Here is a 23,259-nt window from a genome sequence, read left to right as displayed (position 1 = left end):
AAGTCTTCAATTCCTGATGTCACCTTTCAAAGTTGGCTAGGCTACTAGACAGGTTTGTCTTTGACAGGAGTGCTTGGGTTCCATGTAACATTTTAGTTTTGATGGTTTCATGCTCTCATGAATTCATATGGCAGTCATTACCATGGGCATAGATGGACAATGTTTGTGTGACAGGTTATGTTAGATATCATTTTAGCAGTAAACCTTGACCCTGAATATTTGAAGTAGGATATGGATTCACTTAAATTGAGGACCAAATGGGACAGAAACCCCAGTGTGTGGTGTGCAGTGAAGACCTGACGTGCAGTCACCTGACATCACCATCAAATTAGAGGATATTTCAGAACTGTTAACATGGACAGCTCCCCTTAAGAGCATCTTAAGAGCAGTGCACGCACATTCACGCTACGAGCATGTTCGGGAAACAGTCGGAAAAACCAAACGATCATAAGATGAATCGGAGAAAACCCTTGTGTGTGTGTATCCATCGTTATCGGGAAACCGGGCCCTAGACTCCCGATCGTAACTGTAGTGTTCCAGACTATTATCTCCCTGAAAGGAGATCTACTGTGGGTGTGGCCAGGCTACAGATTTAGGGCCAACAACATGTACCTCAGTGTTATTACTGTTCAGCTTCAAACATTGTTTGTTATCCATAAGTTATTTTTTTTATTTTCTAGTTTATAGAGACTGGCAATGACCATGTTGGCAGGGAGAGAGACAGTAGGCTTCATAGACATATAAAGTGTGTGCTGTGTGTGTAAAATGGATGATTATGGAATTCACTATCTTAACACATTGACAGCTATCAGTTTGTAAGTATTTTCCACATATCAATTACATTGTACAAGACCTTTTTATTGATATGGTTACACAAATATAGAATTATACATTATTGATATCACCAAACATACGATTCCATTCCTTCACAAGTTACATTAATTTTGAAAATCCAGAATTTTATGAGCAAAGTTTATTTGACAGTAAACACTGACCAATATTTTGTAACTTAGTGCCATTGTGACATGTCTGTGTCTAAGGTGCTCTGGGGCTGGGTGATACTGAACCTTTGCCTGGGTCCCTCCAGCCTCCAAAGGCTTTCTCTAGATACGCTGCAGTGGCTAAGCAGATTCGGTCCTGCATTTTCCCCGCTACCAACTGCACTCCAAGAGGCAACCCCTCGTTACTGAGCCCCAATGGACACTGGGTCACCGGGAGACCTAGTATGTTGAAGATGCCTGGATGGAAATTGCGTCATGAAATTGAATTAGTTGGCTACATACAATTGAATACATTATCAATATAACACAATATCATGATTGGTTTGTTTTATTCTATGAGGTTTAAATAAAAAATAAAAAATGGAGATACCAATAAGCAATTCAGCTTTGGAATCTTAAAAAAATGGTTATTGTTTTTTTCTGATATAAATGGTATTTAGTTTATTTAATTTTACTATGAACTCTTAATTACAATGTAATGTTAATGTTTATTGTATATATACACAGTGCTAAATACCATAAACACAAACATAATGAATGGAGCGCATGATGTGAAGGCCCACCAGTGTAGGAGAAGTTGAAAGGTGTGAGGAGTGGGTGGTGGTGCTGTGGAGCTAAGTGGGGGTGCGAGGGGTACAGCAGCACACCATCTGTACCCAGAATCTCCTCCAGGTCCCTCTGCAGCGTCTCCCTCTGCTTCAGAATGAAGGACGATGGCCGCGAGCTCTGGAACATCTCCACTAACGCCAAGCCTGAGCAGAGATGACGTGAAAGAGCGATAGGAGAGTCTTTACTGGAAATACACTGAAACATTTTTTTGGTTTTGTCATTTGTCCTCAGTTTGTTTTATAATTTTAAGTTTTAATATTGTGGTATAATTTTATATAATAGATATAACAAAGTATGATAAGTTTCCCATTTAAAGGGATACCAGGCAACGTTTTCGTGTTAATTACTCATCTTCGTAAGTCGGTATATGGTTAAATGACTCATTACAGGGCGAATGAAGACTCTCTCGCCCGCCCCTACTGCCCTGTAGGAAGAATATCCCGCTTGCAAGTTCAGTGTATCGTACCCGCCGACTGAAGCAGGATCAGTTTGCATCCTGCATCCACAGCAGGCTAACGAAACGCTAGCGATTGTTGCAAACGTGTAATGGCAGAGCCGGCGAAGAAGCAGCGAAAACCCTTGACGGAAGATGCAAAGAAAAGGAAAAGAGCTTCAGACTGAGCGAGGGGGAGTTTCGTAGAGAAAAAGCACCAGGCTTGCCTGGTGTCCCTTTAACGAAGCCCTTAACAGTTTTTTTACCTTAACATACCGTTTCCAAAATCATTTTGATGGCACATAACCTCATAACATGATGTACGGCCTTCTCATAGATATTAGAAAGCTGGATACCGCATTGGGATCCAGAACGTACGTACAGTAAATAGCGACGCCATCTTGGTGGGGGCAACAATTACTGGAGGCCAATGGAGAAACAGGTGTATCTGATTGTCAGCAAGTGTTGCCCATAGACAGTAAAGGTGTTACCCCCAGCAATATGGCAGCCGCGTTTACGATGCTACCTAATTGAACTCGACGGACAATGCGGTATCTAGCTTTCTAATATCTATGGCACTTCTGCCATTGTCTGAGCGGCCCTCTGTTGGCGATTACCGACCAAACAACTTTCTAGTTTCGGGTAGGAAATCTACTTAGAATAGGGGAGAGTCGGGAGGAAGGAATTTAATTTAACTTTAACTATTGAAAACAAATATCGGCGCAATGTATGATTTCATTCTGTTATTTGCTATTGTTGAACTATTTTTTTTTTCCAGATACCTCACAACCGCGTATAAACTTCCCCTCAATATTTGAGTCTGAAGCATAGACAGTAAAAGAAGGTCTCGCGGAAAGACTACAACCAAATGTAAACAGACCCCCTTTCCGTTTCCGGTAGCGCAGTAATATCAACCCGTATTGAGTCTTCCAACAGAAATCAATGGGATTTTAAAAAATGCCAAATAAAACATGTCAGAAACTGTATTTCGCTACGCTACTTGTTTTGGAACATCAACGAACATCACTAACCACTCAGTGAGTTGCACAGTTTTAAAACGAATGTTAAAGGTTGTTTTAAGGACATGTTTATGCATGCCCATAGCCAGCCTCTCTGAAACAGTCAAAGGCGATTCAAAACCAGTCAGAAAGTCGAGACCTGACCCATCGTCAACATTTCGTTGTCCACCACTCTAGTTCATCCAAAACAAACCAGAAAAGGGACTCAAAGTGCTAAATACCAGAATTATCCTTTAAGTGTCTTCAACTTGTAAAATAGTTGGCCTACAGTTGAATATTTGCCAAGCTATGATTGCTGAAAAACATGATTTTCATGGCTGAGGGTGATTGTTTTTTTCTTGGTTTCCTATGGACATTTGTTATACCATGTGCTGTTTTGTTTACATAGCCATGTGTTGGCTCCTTGTCTCTGTGTCTCCCCCCCTCACCTGAATCTGCTTATTATCGTCATTAATGCCTCACCTGTTCCCTGTCATGTTTATTAAGAGCCACTTTCTTCAGTTGTACCTTGTGAATTCAAAGCTCCTATGTGCATATGTATGTGTGTGTACACAGTTAAAACTCCACCAGAAATAAATGAGCGTACAGGAAGAGCCTTTGGTGCACATAGCACCACAGACATCCTCATGGTGACGCCTCTCCATCCCTCCGACCACTTCTTCATCCAGTTCAACTTCAGCCTGACAGAACAGCCTCCAGCTCCTCAGCCAATGGTCACGTTCCGCCGCAACATCCGCAATCTGTCTCCAACCCACTTCTCCTCTGTGGTTGCCTTCGTTCTACAGTGGGCATCGCTTTCAAATGGCCAGTTCAGTTGCGCATTACGAGGCGTGAAGCTGCGTGAAGCTTTAGTACCACTTTCAGCCACTGTGCGTCACTCTGCCACTGTACATCGCTCTGCCTGCCGCCCCTTCTGAAAAAGCTCGATTTACCTCGATTTAGGCTACTTGGGTATGGCTTAAGGCTGTACTACACGGTGGTAACGGAAATCGAAATTTGCTGTCTACATTATTGTCAGTGTTGGGTTAACGCAACTACGCAAATCAAAACAGTGGTGTGATAATTAACAGGCTACGCTATAGAGGCTTAGACAACTATGACCCACGTTTTGGTTTCGTAAATTAATTTGCCCTACTTCTTGACTGCAATGTAGTCAATTGACTGCTTGACATGTCATTTTTATTTTTCTGTACAATAAACAAATACATCTGCTTTATGCCGCAGAATTACATTCATATTTGGAACTTACATAGTCCAATGCATCGTTACACTACGTTAGTGTTTACCAAAACCATAGTAGCAACGAACGTTCGCAACCACTATCGTAAAGTTGTGTAGTTACAACTACACTTCTCAATCTGTGGTAGAATGCTAGTAGAAGCATAGTTCCAGGGATCTTCATGTCAAAGACGTCACTGACGCCAGTTATTTGTTTGCAAATTAATAATTATAAATATATTTAGGTTTCTAATTGATATTTACACTTCTAGCCACCATACATCCATATTTTAAAATGCCCAAAGCAGAAAATACATAAATTAAAAGTCAATTTGCAGCCATGTGCACGTAAGTAAAAGTCACACACCTGCAGATAATAATAAGGTGGTGCGCACTTTTTGACGAGTCAGCTGAGAATATGTAGCCTTTGATTTTCATGGAGGGGGGGGGGGGGGTCCTTGTTAGTTTACGCAAACCAAGCCAAGAAGGCTGATTCTGATTTTGATAATATGATCTGCACAAAAGATAAAATTAGGTAAACAACGATGTCAATATTGTTGTCAAAATCTTAACCCAGATTCAAACTCTTGGACAGGGGACTGGTAACTGCTGTGCAACGGCGACTGTCATCTGCCGGCCTTAACGCAATGCGCCACAGAAGTATGACGTTCACGTGCTACTAAACGTCATTAACCACCTTAGTCCAGACTACTGAAGTTTGGAAACTATCATGGTCCAAACTTACAGTACTATGTAAGTACGACAGTTTTGGGAAACAGTCGTAACTTACATGTTGGTTAGTTGAACGATGCATCCTGTTAGTAAAAAGCTAACCTCCGTAGTTGTACGGGAAACGCACCCCAGATCAGCTTGTAGGCCATTAGCAATCTGTTTATTTTATTTTATGAAGCCTACACAGTAGATCACATGCCACATTCTCACTTTCAATAAACAGATGCAATAGCCATTGGTCAAGTATTGAGTATAAAGCAATTAAGATAGTACCCTATACAAAAAGTACTTCATACTATCATAAAAATTCGTTAAAACGAATAGCATTTTGCAACTTGACAAAACACTGGATTAAATATCGTAGGCACAGGAGAAAACTTGTACATCCATTGGCCCGTGGGGAGATCACATGCCAGTTGCCTCTCCCTTCAGTGCTATGACTCGTTCGGAAGTGTGCTTGTTTCGCCAAAAAAAAACTATTGCAGATATCGTTTAGTTTAGTTTATTAGTTTTGTTTGACAGGGACCATGCATAGAATAGCTTCTATACCAGGGTTAGCTAAATAGCTAATTTGCACCTGTAGTCCCTGGGCAGGATGTTCAAGCACAGTAAAAACATAAACAAACACAGACATGAAATGACAACAAGATAAACATTACAAATAGAAGAAAAACTAAGTGAAAAACAAAGATCAATGATCACAAGCTTGATTGTCCTTCAGCCATGTCTTCAAAGACTTTTTAAAACTTAAAGAGTCTCTGATATGGAGTGGGATTGAGTTACATTTTCTAATTGCTTGATATGAAAATGCTGATTGGCCAAAAGTGGTCTTTTTGAATGTAGTGTAACAGTCTCCTCTCATTGCAGCCCTAGATACCCTAACATTGTCTCTACAGAATGACACACATTGCTTAAGTGGTGGTGGTGCAAGATCATGGGTCAATTTGTACATCAGGCACATGTCAGAGAACCATAAAACTGTCAAATGTTAACAGGCTATGTTTTTTTATAATAGTACAGTGGTGATAATTTCTTGGTTTTTTATCAAGCACTTTCACAGCCTGTTGGTATAGAGTACAAGGGTTTCAGAGTGGTCACACCTGCCTGTGACCAGCTTGTAGCACAATAAGACAAATGGCAGAAAATCATTGAGTGCATAAACAGTTTAGCAGCATGTAAGGGTAATTGATGTCTAATATGTCTAAAAGTAATCAAACTCGCTCTAACATTTCTAGATATCTTCTTAATATGCTTTCTGAAATTTAAATTGGAATGCGTCTTTGTTCATGGGTTTGGCCAGAGCAGAGGCTTAGTTTGGCCACAGCAGAGGCTTAGACAACTATGACCCACGTTTTGGTTTCGTAATTTGCCCTACTTATTGACTGCAATGTAGTCAATTGACTGCTTGACAGGTTATTTTTATTTTTCTATACAATAAACAAATACATCTGCTTTATGCCGCAGAATTACGCACTTGGCCAGCCTATAGAACGGGCACATTTTGGAGAGAATAGAGAATGTACGCACGCAAGAATCTGTAGGCTATTTGTGGCTGGTTACCAGCAAACAATGTTTAATGCATTAACTCAAGACGTCAAACATTTTCTAAACAATACAAACAGAAAGGATGCAGCAGGCAGCAAATGTATGTCATTTCCAGTGGAAGAACAAAATGCTGAATGAAGCCCAAAGATATGAAGGCATATCTGGCAAGTTGTTATTTTTTGAAGACGTAAATGGTTGGGCTATAGGCCTAGTTTGCTAGCCTGGCGGGCCATCCTATATCATTGAAATGTATAGTCTGGAATCGAACCATTCACCTCGCTTAATCCAAGGGGCGGGCAGAGAATTGTCTTTCAAACTGCCTAGGCCAGCGCTACGACCATATCCGTATCCGGTCGGCAAAACGGCAAATACATCCTTCTTTGAAAGGAATGACTTAAGTGCATTGTGTTGCTCAACTTTCAAAGAAAAGCACAAGTCCAACTCCTCCAAAGTTGACGCCAATGCCGATTCAAACAACCGCTCTTCGTTCGCCATAGCCACCTTCCTTGTTGTTCACCGTCGCAGGACTGTCGTTATCCTGTTAAGCCCGCCTTAAGACTCTCTAACAAAATAGAGCGCTGTGATTGGATGATGTCCACGGCGTCAGCCAATAGAAATCCCTATGGTTTGATACTAGACTTACAGGCTGAGCAAATTAATTTGCCGCCGCTAGGGTGCGTCTAGACTTCTAGGCTACTAGTTTGCAAGAAGGAGACATAAAGCGTGAGCATGCCACACTATCCACAGCTGTGGTAGCGGGGCGGTAGGAGGATTACTGTTAGCGCAGGATTTATATATAATTCTTCAACAGAAGGCCTGCCGCGAATGCAGGCTTGCCCAAAAAAAGGCCTGTGGTTTGCGCAGCCTACAGTAAGTAGGTCTTAGTGAGTTAGGAGTCGTCTAGACTTCTTTTCAGCTGTCTCAGAGGTGGAAAGTTGCGTTCGTTGGGGGCAGGGCCAGATTAACAATTCATAGACCCTTGGGAACAAATGTCTGATGCCCCCCCCCCCCCCCCCCGCCCCCCAGCCAACGTGAATCGGGCGGTCAGTTAATAGGCCTATCGTGAAGATCTGTATTGCCATTTAAGGCACGAGTGCATCTGTGAGGCCAAGCCTCACCAAGTAGCCCATTTGTTTACAACTAACATTACATTTAATTAAACTGCTTATAGGCTATGCCGAAATAGTTTCAACATTTTGAATATCAGTGTCGGGTGAATTAGGAAATGCCTTATGGCTGAAAGCTGCTTGGGATCCCCCCTGTCAAGCAATAACCATACAAAAAGTTAAAAACAGATGACATGATGCGCGTCACTGACATAATGCGCAAATAATATAGCCTAGATATTCCAATATATTCGAATACATGTGTTTATTTTAGAGGGGATATTCGAACGTTATTTTTGAGCAATTTTGACAGCCCTAGTCCACTGTAGGCTACGCCAATCGTCTATTAACACCTTCCACCTAACCCCGGTGAGTGGGGGTCGCTATAATGCGTGTGAAATAGCACCATTGAGTAGCCTATGCGAAATAGCCTTAAAATCGTTCCGGTGTTGTGTGCCTTCTGGTTTCTCCACCTACTGGTTTTTCTTGCGCGTGCATGCGCTGCAGCAGTTGTCAGACATTCACAAACAAGTTGTTTTAGGCGGTTTGAAGTCGCTTTTCATACGACATGAGCGCTCGGCTACATTACAGCCACTCGGACAAAAGACATGTAAAAAATATATGTTTTGAAAACTAGCATTAAACTGGATTCGATCCCGCAAAAGCAACACACGCATTCCCTACTCTTTGAGCCAACTAATATGATACGCGAATCAATTAACTATTGTAGGCTACTATTAATTAATAACGTAGGCAACACCCAGGTAGCCTGAACAACATGTTATCTGAAACAAGGGGTTGCCTCTCATCTACAACAACTGGTTACCTTGGGCTGCTACAGTCGTCAGTGCACTGTGCACAGTAGGTCTATGCTACTCTTTGTGGTTGATCAACTAAAAACTAGATGTACCGCATAGCGGTACAAAATATGACCGCCGCTCAGTCCTGTACAGCCGTTCCGCGAAAATAAATCACACTTCAATTTGTCTCCATATTTTACTCCATCCCCCACTCTTGAAACTTTTGTGTATGCTTGTTTGGCATGCCTGAGTGTGTGTGTGCGGCTGCACAGAAAGTAGCCTACTGGTGCTGAAAAGGTGAATAGATTGTAGAATAGCCAAAGAAGATGTAGCATTGTTATAAAACCTTTACAATCTCTAAACAATCACAAGTAGGGCAGTTCATCACAGTTCATCCATTGCAACTGGATTGATGAAAGGTCACTTACACCTGTAGGCTACATTGTATTTGGGAAAAGCAAAAGGTATCAGCATAATGTTATTTATTTATTTATTTATTTATTTATTTATTTATTTTTAAACAAAAACATCTCTGTCAGTTCCATGCCGTTTTCAGCAGCTATCAAAAACAAAGGTCATTTTTGGATGGATGGATTTTTTGTGAATGTTTCTTCTTCTACATAAGATTTTAGTCATCTTTAGTTCATGTAATACTTTATTGTCAATGCACAAATTAAGTAACAGTAGGCCTAGTCTGAAACGTTATTGTTAATGTACAAATTAAGTAACAGTAGCCTAGTCTGAAATGAAATGCTGTTTTACATCTAACCAGTGGTGCAAATAACTGACATGTCCAAATGGGCCTTGATGAAATGCGTCGCTAGACTGTTCATACACACTTTAACGGGCCAAAGTTGAAGAGGCTGATTCATGTTCCCTTGCATTGTTTAACTGAGGTCCATGGCTAGTCTGGCTTTCATCAGACCAAGCTCAATCTTTTAAGAAATCAAAAAATAAATAGCGGGCAGATCAGGCTGGGTTCACCCAGCCTAGTCCATAGGCACCCGATATTGTTTAATTTTCCGATTGAGATATACACGCTCTGGTTATTCTAAATGCAAAAATGCATCAGGGAGTTATGACAAAACGGTAAATAACAAACTAGATCCTAATAGAAAGCTAGCTTCCCTAAGCTACAGGTAGGATTATAAGGTAGGCCTATTTACAACATAAATTGCCAATAGGCTATGCTGGCGACACAAATAAAATCTCCTTTGGAAACCAATGGCTTACGCCTTACAGTATCAAGCGGACTTAAACTGTCATATCGTGGCGAAAAATTGTAATAACATTCAAGCAGCTCCATGAGTCAAGGAAAGCGCGAATGAAGTAGCCACTTCTAAATGGGACCCACTACACAGTAGCTTAAGGTGTGTTGCTAAAGCAGCCATAATGAAATGAAGGTGTCATTGTTTGGATACTTCACACACACGTGCTTTTTAATTTCACAAGACTACAACTACCAAGCTGTAATCAAAGCACATCGATTCCCCTCTCACACCCTGCACGCACTTAAAACAAAATAAACAGGCGTCTCAGTCTCACGCATGTATAGGCAAAACTGTATCAGACCGGTGTAACGTTGGTAAATCTTCCATTGCACAGAATGATTTTGTAGCACGTGCAATTAATGACAGTCGAAAGATACAAACAGTGCTGCTATACATTTGCTTGGTATAACCGCATTTATAGTTTTCTACAAATGCAATAAATCAAATGCCTCCATCACTCAACCAACGCTAACGGTAACATTACCTAGGTCCTTATTGATATTACAAGATTAACGTACCTGCAGTAAAAACCAAGCATGTCCGATAAACATCCTGAGATTTATTTCGGCTTCAAGAAGAAATGGGAATTACACTTCATGTGAACATAGTCCTATCCTTATTAGATGTTCGCTGCGGTAAATTACAGTCCTTGTATGAAGCGTCCATTGTTTTTTTCCAACCCACTTTTAACGTCCAACAAAATTACGTCTCACTGCAACGATGCGCCATCTAGTGGACACACGACTACTTCTCGCCAATACTGAAAATGCAGCCATGATGATGATGATGAATATTTATTTTGGCTTTCTTTTAATCCTACTGAACCCCCTGGGACGAAATGAAATTTTTCCGTAAAAGTCTAGTGGGGCTACATACCCACCAAATTCCATGTACCCCGGTGGTTCGGTGTCCCGGGTATCAATGACCAAAAATTCAGGGAGTAGATGACGGGAAAAATTCTTGAATTGTGTGCATGTGTGCGTGTACAAATTTATGTTTATGTGTGTGGGTGTGGGTGTGTGTGTGTGTGTGTATGTGCGTGCTTGTGTGTTTGCCTGCGTATGTGTGTTTGTGCATGTGCATGCATGCGTACATATGTCTACTGTGTGAGTATGTGTCATACGTATGATTACTGTAAATGTATGTGTGTGCGTGTGTATCTGTTTATGCACATGTGTGCACATGGAATGGGTTAACATGACCCCTGGAGGCAAACATACGGAAAAAATTGGTCATCCTAGGCCCTACAGTTCTCAAGATATTCACAGAGAACTGTGTCTGCCCTACCCTCCTTTCGGGGGGTCCAGTCCAGCGGGGGGGCTACAGATCAAAACGAAGAATGACGGTTCCATGCTATCCATGTTGGGGTACATGCCCACCAAGTTTTGTGTACCCCGGTCTTTCAGTGTCCCGGGAATCCTTGTTGGTGTACGTCACTAAATGTACACATAAATTATTTTATTGTAAGGCCCCCCATGAACGAAAGTACACAAAACTTGGCATGCATTCGGAGGGTGTCATAATGATCCTACACTTTTAATTTCGTGCAGTTTTGACCTTGTCAGCCAGAGATATTGTGATGAAAACACCTAATTTTTTGCTTTTTAATTTTTAACTAGGTGGCGCTATACATGAAATAAGTGGTAATGGGATGGGTTGACATGCCCCCTTAAGACCAACATACATAAAAAAGGTGGACCTCCTAGGCCCTACGGTTAACGAGATATTCACAGAAAACTGTCTCCGGCCACCTACAGGCCAGTTGGTGTATAGTAACATAAATTAATTTATTGTGTGGCCCCCCATGAACGGAATTCCACAAAACTTGGCGTGCATACAGAGGGTGTCATAATGATCCTACAATTCCAATTTCGTGCAGTTTTGACTATGTTAGGTCACAGATACCTTCAATTACAACACCTCATTTTTACTTTTTTGTGTTTAACTAGGTGGCGCTATACATGAAATGAGTGGTTATGGAATGGGTTGACATGGCCCCTTGAGATCAACATACAAAAAAAAAATGGTCCTCCTAAACCCTACAGTTTTCGAGATATTCACAGAAAACTGTGTTTGCCCTACCCTCCTTTCGGGGGGTCCAGTCCAGCGGGGGGGCTACAGATCAAAACGAAAAACGATGGTTCCATGCTATCCATGTGGGGTTACATGCCCACCAAGTTTCGTGTACCCCGGTCTTTCAGTGTCCCGGGAATCATTGACGGAAATTTGGGCATGCGAAAAAGAAAAAAAAAAAAAAATCTGACTAAACCTACCTTCGCTGCGCGGCGGTCATAATAAAAGATGTATTTGGTGATGACGTTATTGTAGGCCTAGTAGACCTAAATTCTGAGAAATTAAATGGTACGAGAAACAATCTACATAGCGCACCAGACCGCGATGTCTTCAAGGGTTGAATGAAGGGAGTTTGCAAAAATTAGTGTATTTTTCAAGTCAATAAACATTCTTAATTTTCGAATGTCTTTGTCAGGGAACATCTGACTTTTAAAAACCATAGGCCTGGTAGTCGCTCAGACAAGGCGTTATAAGATAAAGGCAATACCATTTGTGTCACCTAATGCAGTTCAGTGAATTAGCAAGATACCATCAGAAGGCAACAATCTTCTGCGCGCGCACTCTCTCCCCTGCGCATAAAGCTGTCTGCGTGTTGTAGGCTAGATTTGCGTGAGTTCTTTCTATCTGCTTTACTTTTGTGAGTTGCGACCACCTAGGCTATGTTATAGACGTTCTATGAGGTACCAGTGTTTAGCTGTGTCACAAAACAATAAGCTTTGTCAGACTACTTTTAAAATGATATTCAGGGCTATATACATTTTAAACATTCGGGGCTGAAGACCCGACAAAGCCTTGCGTTAATTCTTCAGGTGGGAAGTGTCAGGAATTTTCATTCGAGACGCTCTCATTGGTGGTTAGTATATGAAGTAGGGAATTGACAGCAACATATCCAATCACATTATGAGAGATGCTGAATTTAACATAAACTGCGATGTTTGATTTTAAATTAATGTAAATTTAGCCGGGACTGTAAGCTGGCACACGTGGGTGCTCGATGTTTTCAGTGGGTGCCCGAGAGATGGAGCACCCACGGTATCGGCGCCTATGACAAGCGTATCTCGCGGTTGCATCCATTACAAACAAACATGCAATGTGAACGTCTGGGATTGGGGAGAGCACTAAATGCTCTTCTGAATAAGCACGAAGTCAAGCCTTTAAATACTCTTTAATAATCAAATAGTAAAGAGCAACGGAGGTTAATATGCTCTTTATTTTGTCCAAATGATGTCTGTCTATCATCGTTGCACTCGGAGAAAAACAGAATGTTTAATTTGTCCTGCGTTTCTTCTACGGCTGCAAATGGGATTCACTCGCCGTTAACCAAATATTTCTTTATTAGGGCAGGGCAGGCATATTTCTGGCTATTAAATTATTTCTAAACCAGTCTGCTAAAGTCTGTAGTGAAGTCTGTGTAGGGTTTTCCAGCTCCATTTCTTTTTACGAGACACCCTGCTCACTTGAGACCTCTGCCGGTTGTTGCAGCGTCGTTGCAGCGTCACTGGAAAAATACAAATTAAAGTCGCGTGATGCCGCGTGATCACACGCGCGGACCGCGAGAGAAGCTGGCCAAGTCGAAGCACTGCCCACTGTACCTCCACTCAGCAGCTTCTCCTCTCTGGAGGTTAATGATGCCACAGACTCGCTCTGCTCCACACTGAGCTCGTGTCTTGACGAACTGTGCCCTCTTACAAGGCCAGCTTGATCCAAACACTCATCCATGGCTAAATGATACCCTCCGATCGCAGCGCACCAAACTCAGAGCCACAGAGAGGAAATGGCACAAATCTAAACCTCTGTTGTGAAGCAAAAACAGAGCATACTTACGCATGACTGCGCAAAGGCTCGAGGAGCCTGCTCAATTTTTGGAGGGTATTTCTCCAATCTGCGTTTGACTATTGGTGGCTACACTTTACGGTCAATATAGAGATGTACTGATGTAACTGATGACCTCAAAAACAACCAGACACTCCTATCCTCCTTTTCAGCCAACATACAAGGATACAAGGATACAAGGAAGTTTATTGACACATGCATATAGTTACTGGAAGTAAGAAATGCAGTGAAATTATGTCTGGTGTCAGCCTATTTGTGCATTAATGGGGGGGGGGGGGGGGTAAAGAGTGCAGTAGAAGAGGGGTTTAGTAGATTAAGTGGCAAGGGCTGCATAAAAAAGGTGGGGGAGGATTGGGATTGGGTGGGGGGCACCAAAAAAGAGCACATCACTGCTGCTAAGACAGCTTTGACAAAATCAACACAGCCACAGACACTCAAAAATTTTTCTCAACCTTCAAATCGCTACTCAACCCTTTAGCCGCCTCCTCCTCCGTCCAGCCTTACTGCGGATACCCTTGCATCATTTTTTACAAACAAAGTGGCGGCAACCCTCAGTCAATTCTCTACATGCCCACAGGACACAACAGACTCAGATATTGCACTCCTACAACCTCTAGCGCAGGGGTCTCAAACTCAAATGAGCTGGGGGCCACTTCTGCCAACGTCATCAATAATACAATAATACAAAATAACATAGATAGATAGATAGATACTTTATTGATCCCCAGGGGAAATTCAAGGTCTCAGCAGCATACAGCCAACACATACACATTCTTTAACAGCAGAAAAAGTAATTAAAGTATATAATATAAAAACACAACTAAGCAATAAGGACAGTAGAAGATAAAGAATATGCTAAATATACTAAAATACAAATTATACTAACTAACACTTAATCTAAATCAATTCTAAAACAGTATCCACATAGTGGTGATTAATCAATCAGAGGCGCTTGCAATGACTGAGGCAGGGACTGAGCCTGTGATTCTCTGTGCATAGTAAGGTAAGGTAAGGTGCTCTGTGTGAATGAGTGCCATGATGATAGTGCAATGGTGATAGTGGTCATGGTGATAGTGCAAATGAGTAAGTCCAACAGTGCAACAATGCAGAAGTAAAGTCTATATATCTATATATTTAACTATACAGAAATATATATCTTATACATACAGAATAATACAAAAGAAGAACGGCTATTTCTGCAAATGCAATGCTTTTTTTTTTTTCAAATACACAAAACTGCAAACAGAAAGTGCAAGTCTTTTTATGTCTTTTTATACACCTGTGCTAGCAACCTTAGCTTATAAATAAAATAATGATAAAATAAATATTAATACAAATGATAAAAGCAAACAAAAAGCATAAAAACAGGTATGCGTGTGTTTCACACCAAATAAATAAACCCCTTCTCTTTGCTATCTACACCACCTCTTTGGGACAGATTATCCGTTCGCATGGCTTCTCATACCACTGCTATGCAGACGACACACAGCTCTATCCGTCCTTTCCACCTGATGACCCCCTGGTCTTGGCACGGATCTCGGATTGCTTCTCAGACATATCTACATGGATGTACATATGTACATATGCACATCATCTCCAGCTAATCCTCTCAAAAACTGAACTGCTGGTCCTCCCAGCTAAACCTACCATAAATCATGACATCAACATCATAATTGCCTCCCTGTCTGTTGCACCTACCAGTAGTGATGGGCAAATGAAGCTTTGGTGAACCACTGAACCACAGCAGTGTGAACCTAGCGACACTAGCTATAAAGCAAAAAGATGGCCGCCACACATACATTTTCAACATAAAAGTCCTTAGCAAACCAATATTTTTGGTTACATATACTGGTTTGGGTAAGGACTTTTATGTTGAAAAATCTACATGTGGAAGCCATATTGGATTTTTTCATTAGTGTTGCTAGCTTCACACTGCTGTGGTTTAGTGGTTCACCAAAGCTTCATTTGCCCATCACTACCTACCAGGGATGCAAGAAACTTAGGAGTCTTTCTTGACAACCAGCTAACCTTCTCCGATCATGTTGCCTCGGTCGCCCGGTCGTGCCGTTTCACACATTACAACATACTGAAAATCAGGACTTACTTGACTCAAGATGCTACCTCCTGGTACAGACAATAGTCATCCACGACTTGACTACTGTAACTCCCTCCTGACAGGTCTCCCAGCCTGCACAGTGAAACCCCTTCAGATGATTCAGAACGTGGCAGCGCGCCTGGTCTACAACCAACCCAAAAGGGCACATGTTACCCGCTGCTCATCCAGCTACACTGGCTACCTATGGCTGCTCACATCAAATTTAAGTCTCTAACGCTTGCCTACAAAGTAGTCTCTGGTTCTGCTCACACTTACTTGAATGCCTTCATACAGGCACTCCAGACCATTGCGCTCCACAGACGGACGGATTCTATTTCCACGGAATTATTTTTAGAATCTGATCCCTTATCATACCTGTTCATTGGTACTCGTCGGTACTTATCATGACTAAATTCAAGATGACGGCGAACGGTAAACTTCCTGAAGATATTGTCTGTATAAATCGTCTTGTAAATAAACTACCAGTGCTTTTTCAAAGTTCTCAATGTCTCGTTTTAAATGTCAGGGCCCTCGGAAGTCTACCAATGAAGTGTGGAGCTACTTTGAGCCTCGTGAATGGTTTAAAAAAGTGATTTATTTGCATGGCTAGGTCTATGCCCGACTCGAGGCACCCCCTTTGAAAACCTGTTGGTAGCATCGGCTAACTAGCGCCAGATTTCGGAGTGCAGGGGATAAGCCGAGATGAGCTATGAGACATAAGTTCACACTCGGTATCATGTTTCAACATACTTTAGGTCAATATCACACCAAACTTCTCCTTTAAGTTCCAGTGTTGCTAAGCATACTGCATTACACCTTGGTTCTATTTCACTGTTGTTAAGAATCACAAAAACATGCACGCACACTGACACTGACACAGACACACAGACACACACACACAGTGTTACCTATGGCAGCCATGGTGTGAGAGGACAGTCCAAGCATCCACTTGAAGAGCTCCCACAAAGGCCATACTCTACTACCTCTGTCTGCCATGAGTTCAGCAAAGGCGGTTGGTGTCTGTTTGAAACACATAACTTTAAATTACACTCTGTCACCCTTAGACAAGCCTACCAAAGCCAAATGTTTACTCAATTCTTATCTGTCTTAATAGAATTATGCAAGGACCATATGGGTCTAAAACCACATGAAGAATGCATATAGTATTCATGTAGGAACAATCATATATGTCCTCCCATAAAACTAAAACTTTAGGGCCCCAAGTTTGGCGGCGATGTATCAGCGGTGAATATGGTAGAGCATGTGCAGAATTGCACGAGAAAATTGGCAGTGGGAAGGTGTGATCAAATGCAATAAGTGTGTTGAGCCAGGTTGGATTCAATTAATGAGAGGTTTGGCTAAAGCTGACTAATAGCAGTGTTGAGTAATACCAAAGATCCTTGATTACTAGCTCCGCTTTAACCCTCTCTGGTAATACCTTTAAATGGAATGTGTCAGACAAGATTACAATATCTTATGAAATCTCAATACTGCGCATCTGAATAGTTTTTCGAAGAATAACATGTAGGTCTAGCAGTTCTAATTCATACGTTTGGATTTCCTGTGATTGACCATACCTGTCATCTAGACTGTGCGTTTGGAATACTGATTGCTGTCTATCTTGCCTATTGCCTAATTGTGTGAATGACCTGGATTGTGTATTTTGACCTTTGCTGCTAGAGTTAACGTTACCTGGATACTTCTGCCTGTTTAGCCTCTCTGTGTTTGTGCTTGGATTACGTTTACTGGACTTCCCTCGCCTGAATTAAAAACATTCTTACACTCTGCGTTTGAGTCTCCTCTGTAGTAATAACACTGCAACTATTGTACCTCTGTACTCCTCTCCTTAGAGGTTACACCCTTCATATAGCAAACACTGACACAGCATGTGTATACACACACACTGCACACTGACCTTTCCATCTTTTCCAGGACATGACATCATCGCACCCCAGATCTGAAAGGAGTATTTCAGCTGAGGGATACATATTTTTTGAACTTTGACCCCCAACTCAGCCTCGAGGTGCTCTACTACCTGAGAAAGCAATACATTATTATAAGAAACTGCTTCATTAACTTAATAGACTTACAAACATAATATGCACACAGTCCAATGCAAACACTTACTCTCCTCTGCACTTGAACAAGTTGTGGATCCACTGGAGACACCAAGGGAGAACCGCCGTCGTGTGGGACTGAAAAGAATCTTAAGGTCTTCAGATCAACCTCAGATGACAAACACAACCTAAAGATGTGTGTGAGAGAGACGACATATTTATTTACAAGAAACTCACTACGTTTAGTGTTTAGTGGTCATCTGATGGTGGTGCCTCCACTAATTGAGGCGACATAATGAAAGAATCGATATCTATGCCCCTTGACATCAACATTCAATACCATTTAGTGCCAAGATGGTACCCAATTACCAGTAGTCAAAAACCAAATAAAAGGGTTATGATCATATCCGATCAACAACAACGTTTAATAGTGCAATGTCAGAGACTTCATTCTCCATGTAAGTCAGTGTAGCATCAGAATGAGTTTGAAGGTGTTGTTTTAAGGTGAAAGAACTGCATTGTGTTGCTTTAAATGGCTCTGCACTTCGCTCAGTGATTCAAACTGCACTGTGGCCAGCCAGCTACCTCTCTGTGTTGGAGCCTCCCATGATCTTCAGCATGGGTATCAGATCATCAGCATAGCGGCACATGGGGCCGGTGCAGAGAAACCCCAGCTGCTGCCCAGAGGCAGGCGGGTACTGCCCCTCATTGGGAACGATTCCTAAAAGGAAAGAGAGGGAGGATGTGATTAAGACAGAAAAGGTTATTGTGGTCTCATTCATTAGTGTCGATGGCACAGAGCCATACAGGTATACTTGTTTGGTTAGAGCAATGTTAAAACTGCGTTCTTAACTGAACCTGACCCACCTGGCTGGCCCGGACCTTCTCACTCAACATCGATGGCATCTATGTATCTTGAGTGTTTTCTGCTATGTAATGTATACAATGTATGTATGTATCTATCCATCTATGTGTAGTGTAAAGCATCTTTGAGTGTCTTAAAAAGGTGTAACTATAATAATAACAGTAGTAATAATAATAATAATAATAATAATAATAATAATACATTATTGTTGTTATTGCTGTTGTTGTTGCTATCATTACCACTCTATTAACCCTGCTCTCCTCCATGGGGTGGACGACCCTTTCTCTCCAGCCTCAACATAAAGGTGTCGCATCATCATAGTACACTATTAAGTTGGCCTGTTTTTCATTTCAAACCCCCACTGGTTCTCCCACATACCTGGGGTAGGTTTGTGCCCAAAGATGCCATTGAAAAAAGACGGCATGCGTATGCTTCCCCCAATATCTGAACCAAGACCAATAACAGAGCCACCAGCCCCCAAAATACTTCCTTCTCCTCCTGCACAATAAACACATAGAGGGAAAAACACAAAAGTTATTCTTTCATAAGTCAACAGATCTACAAACAAATGAGAGAACATGTGTATGTATGTTTATCACCAGTGTTAAGTGTACTGGTAGGATCAGTACATGATAGGACTTTTACTTCCTGAAGCCTGACTTACAACTCTTGTTTTTCTGACATATTGTTGAATTATCAAAGTGTAATATTACATGTAAAACGAGATTGTTGACTGACCAGAGCTTCCTCCAGCTATCCTCCCTAAGTCGTAGGGGTTTCGGGTGATACCATACAGGTGGTTGTGAGACTCCAGCCACATGCATAGCTCACTACAGTTGGTCACACCCAGGGGGATGGCTCCAGCTCTCTTCAGCAGGGCCACAGTCGGAGCGTCATTGGGTGAAATTACATCTTTCCTGGAGACCAGCCCTGTGGAATTTGGCATACCTGGAAAGGAGAAGGTAGAATGTACTTTAACTAGAGGGGCAATGTGACATGTATTCATTGTAACATAAGGGGTATTATATGACATATGGCATGTATTCACTGTAACATAAAATCATTGCAACACATATAGTTTTAAAAGGGCAGAGCACAAATGGAATGAAAGCAGATGGCTAAAAGACCATTATAGGCTAACAGCCCAAAGCAATACAGTTTTTCACAATCGCTAAAACACAAAACCTTCCACCCTTTTCTCAAAACTGTAAGCACAAACCCCAAATCTTAAACTATATTCACAAAATCTCAAACTACCTCTGCAAAACTGACTCAAAACAGTTGTACCTGTGCTGAAAAACAACCTTCTTCAACCAAGTCTTCAGATAATTCAAAAAGCAGTCAAAATGAAAACACCACCGAGCAGTCATTACACACTACATCAAAAAATGGAAAACATAGTGTTCAGGGTAGGGCATATAGCTCCAGGAGAATTGTTCATTGTTTATAATATAGTACTGTAAATGCATTTTGCATCTAAAAAACAAACAAAACAAAGCAAAAAAGACTACATAACTTAAATAATAAACTATTGCATGCTGAACTAGCTTATATTAGTTGTGTCACATCATTTGAAACAAGGGTGATCAATTTTGATTTGTTGTGTTTAATGACAGCTGAGTTTTGCAAAAAGAGTCTATAAGATCTGCAAAATGTGTTTAAGGTTTTGCCGAAAGAGTGATCGATTCAATAAATGTGTTCAGGCAACTGCACATTTGGTTCAGAGAATGGGGTTGAGTGTTTTAGCAATTGTAAAAAACTGTAATATGCCAAAAGCTGTGTAGTAGGCCTACCCTGTAAAGCAAAAGCCTCTTTGACAGTAAATGGAACTCCCAGCAGGGGGAGTCGGTCCTCTAGCACCTCCTCTCCTCCGGTCTCCTCCTCAATGAGCTTGTCCACTTGAGAGGCCTCCTGCAATGCAGCCGAAAAGCTGAGGGGGGAAAAAATCACCCCAATTTTTGGGGTGTGTCACCACAATTTTTTATAAATTAAAGTTACGTAATGTGTTGTGGTGGCCTAGTGTTTTGATGACAAGTATTGATGACAAGTATTCCAAACAGGAAAGAGGATACAATTGTAGTACAGTCTCTATCTAACAGGCACACACACACACACACACACACACACACACTGACCGGTCCTTCACCAAAGCGTTTATTATAGGGTTGACTTCCTGGATTCGGTCAATGTAGGCCTGCACCACCTCCACGCTTGTGACCTAGGGCCAAATAGTGACAACATACTCAGCACCCCAATAAACTTAATAATGCTGAACTGACTAATTACTCAAAATACTCAGATACTGGAACCTTTAGACAATTATCCATCACAATTTGAGTGTTTATTAAATAAATGGAGAACCCGAGTAGGTCTAAATGCTGGTTTTGACCTTTGAACAAGTTTTGCAGGATGTGGCATTGCGCCACTATTGTAAGTTTCTAGCATACTGTTTCTCTGTTGAGAATGTGGTAGGCTATTAAAGCTACAAGGACACTTGAAGAGAGGACATTTCAACGGCTTTTATTATACAATAAAATGTATATGCCCGAACGTTTAAAACCCCAGTGCCCATAATGCAACACATTTGTAGGTGTTCCTCTTCCTTAATATTTAACATTGAAGTGAACCAAAAGAACCAAAATAAGGGCTTCGTCATTCGCAATGAACAGGAGTGACTTAAAAACACAGACTCTACGTTATTGTGGGCGGAACTGATACAGAGTTTATCAGTTCGGTTAAGGATAGCATTAATTCCCTACCTCTTTACGACGAATCTTGCGAGCGAGTTGCATCGCCGTTGCCGTCAAAAGTGGGTTGGTGATTGGTGGGAGTCGCGCAGACCCGTCAGACTTTCGATGGGACGTAGTTAGCATTAAAACCCCATTGAGCATCCTTACAATTGTGCGCAGTATCCATGATAATAAACGTTCGAACAGAGTTAACGCCATTCTGAACAATACAGGCTTCAATTACCTCAGACCGACAGAAAAATACCCGGCATAACACAGGAATTGCAGGTTCACTTTGCCCAGCATGCAACGCGGTGCGATTGAAGCAGCAGCCTGCTGGTCACTGTGACAATCGGACGAAACCTCACGTTATGTAGGCTATGATTAGTTTTACAGGAAACGTCACCATTTAAAGTAGGCTAGTCCTGTCATATTATGAATTCACTTTGACAATTATTAGTTCACTTATTACTTCAAACCTATCCTTGCACAGCTATTTATGTTATGTTTACATGTTTCCCTTAATGCTGGTCATTAGACTGTCCCTTGCACTGTTGGACTTAGCCTGCACCCTATTACTTCAAACCTATAGCCTTGCTATAATTCTTATATTACTATGTTTACAGTTTTCTCTTATATTGTCCGTATTTAATGCTGGTCTCTAGACTTTATCCCTGCACCCTTGGACTTATTTGCACTACCACTTGTGACACACTCAGATCACCTTACCACTGCATACTGAATCACAGGGTTAATTCCTGCCCTGTCACTGCAAGCGACTCATGCTTATATGCAAATGCATTTTGGCCCTAGGCCAGTGTTTCTTAAACTTTTTCAGACGACGGACCACTTAGCTAAAAAAAAAAAAAAAAAAAAAAGATTAGACCTACTTCAACCTAACCTAACAATAGGCCCACTCACTAAACCACCTTGCTTATTGTCTTTGCACTTTGCTTATTGTGTCAGAGGATTCATATGATTTAAACTACATAGACAGTGTTGCAGAACTGTTTGGATTTACATACAAGTTGGTTCAGTATTGCAAACAACTCATCTATATTATATTTTACCATGTCTGCTCGCGGACCACTTGGGATAGCTTGCGGACCACCAGTGGTCCCTGGAACACACTTTGAGAAACACTGTCCAAGGCCATCATCAGTGAAGCAAAACGCATCTGTTAAAATATGTTGTTCCCTTTAAGTCTTACGAATAACAAAGAGAGCGTAGGTGATATCAGGTCATGTGAAATGTTTTGCTTTCATTTCCAGGTTGGGGAGTTGTATAAGGCTGACCAACTAGTTCACCAGTTTCTCCACAGAGGTAGCTTATTGCTGTGTTAGGACAGACATCTAAGGCCGTAAGCAGATTTTTGAAATGACAAAGGTCAATGAAAATACAAATGGTAGGCCTATATGCATTATAAAATTGTAACATGAAGTATGAATGTGAAGCAGAAGTTCTTTCATACCTTACCTTGAGATACACACAGCAAACAGTTAGGGCACATGAAGGTCTAATCTTTACATCAAATATAGTATACAGTGCAACCGGAAAGTTTTCAGACCCTTTCAAGTTTTCCACATTTTGTTTTGTTTCAGACTCATCTTAAAATGGATTCAATTACAATTTTTTCCTCATCAATCTACACCTAATACTCAAACACTCCGCAAAAAAGCAGGTGTTTGGAGTGTTTTGTAAATTTATAAAACTTACTTATGTAAACAAAATTTACATAAGTATTCAGACCGTTGTTATGACACTTGCCATTGAGCTCTGGTGCATCTTACTTCTATCGATGGTCCTTGAGATGCTTCTACAACTTGATTGGAGTCCACCTGTGCCTAAATTAAATCACTGGACATTATTAGGA

General features: G+C 41.3%; 1 protein-coding gene across 3 annotated transcripts; it reads right to left on the bottom strand.

Annotated features, from left to right (window-relative positions):
- Positions 1-837: 837 nt before the first annotated feature.
- On the bottom strand, positions 838-22,377 carry LOC121720180 (fatty-acid amide hydrolase 2-A-like). 3 transcript variants are annotated; one of them, XM_042106121.1, is made up of 11 exons: positions 21,417-22,376; positions 20,793-20,875; positions 20,451-20,587; positions 19,396-19,605; positions 19,036-19,155; positions 18,378-18,513; positions 17,863-17,980; positions 17,651-17,770; positions 16,644-16,755; positions 1,505-1,753; positions 838-1,238 (listed from the first exon to the last, which is right to left on the bottom strand). In XM_042106121.1, the coding sequence occupies exons 1-11, from the start codon at positions 21,603-21,605 to the stop codon at positions 1,036-1,038; spliced, it is 1,677 nt and encodes a 558-aa protein (XP_041962055.1). In that variant the 5' UTR covers positions 21,606-22,376; the 3' UTR covers positions 838-1,035. The 3 variants fall into 3 exon arrangements, with proteins under 3 accessions (XP_041962055.1, XP_041962064.1, XP_041962073.1); XM_042106130.1 differs by having other exon boundaries at positions 1,565-1,753; positions 21,417-22,373; XM_042106139.1 differs by lacking the exons at positions 838-1,238; positions 1,505-1,753 and adding an exon at positions 15,620-15,879 and having other exon boundaries at positions 21,417-22,377.
- Positions 22,378-23,259: the final 882 nt, after the last annotated feature.

The sequence above is a fragment of the Alosa sapidissima genome, chromosome 1 (genome assembly GCF_018492685.1).
Source record: "Alosa sapidissima isolate fAloSap1 chromosome 1, fAloSap1.pri, whole genome shotgun sequence".
NCBI classification, from domain to species: domain Eukaryota; kingdom Metazoa; phylum Chordata; class Actinopteri; order Clupeiformes; family Clupeidae; genus Alosa; species Alosa sapidissima.
Note: the sequence above shows the minus strand (reverse complement) of the source record. Positions and strands in the feature narration are given on the sequence as shown.

Bases quoted from the DNA above. Each gene is read 5' to 3' on its own strand.
- LOC121720180 (XM_042106121.1), bottom strand. From the start codon at position 21,605: ATGGCGTTAACTCTGTTCGAACGTTTATTATCATGGATACTGCGCACA. The intron at 20,876-21,416 runs GTAGGGAATTAA...ATTTGGCCCTAG, and splicing joins GCAAGATTCGTCGTAAAGAG to GTCACAAGCGTGGAGGTGGT. The intron at 18,514-19,035 runs GTATGTGGGAGA...CTTTCCTTTTAG, and splicing joins TGGGCACAAACCTACCCCAG to GAATCGTTCCCAATGAGGGG.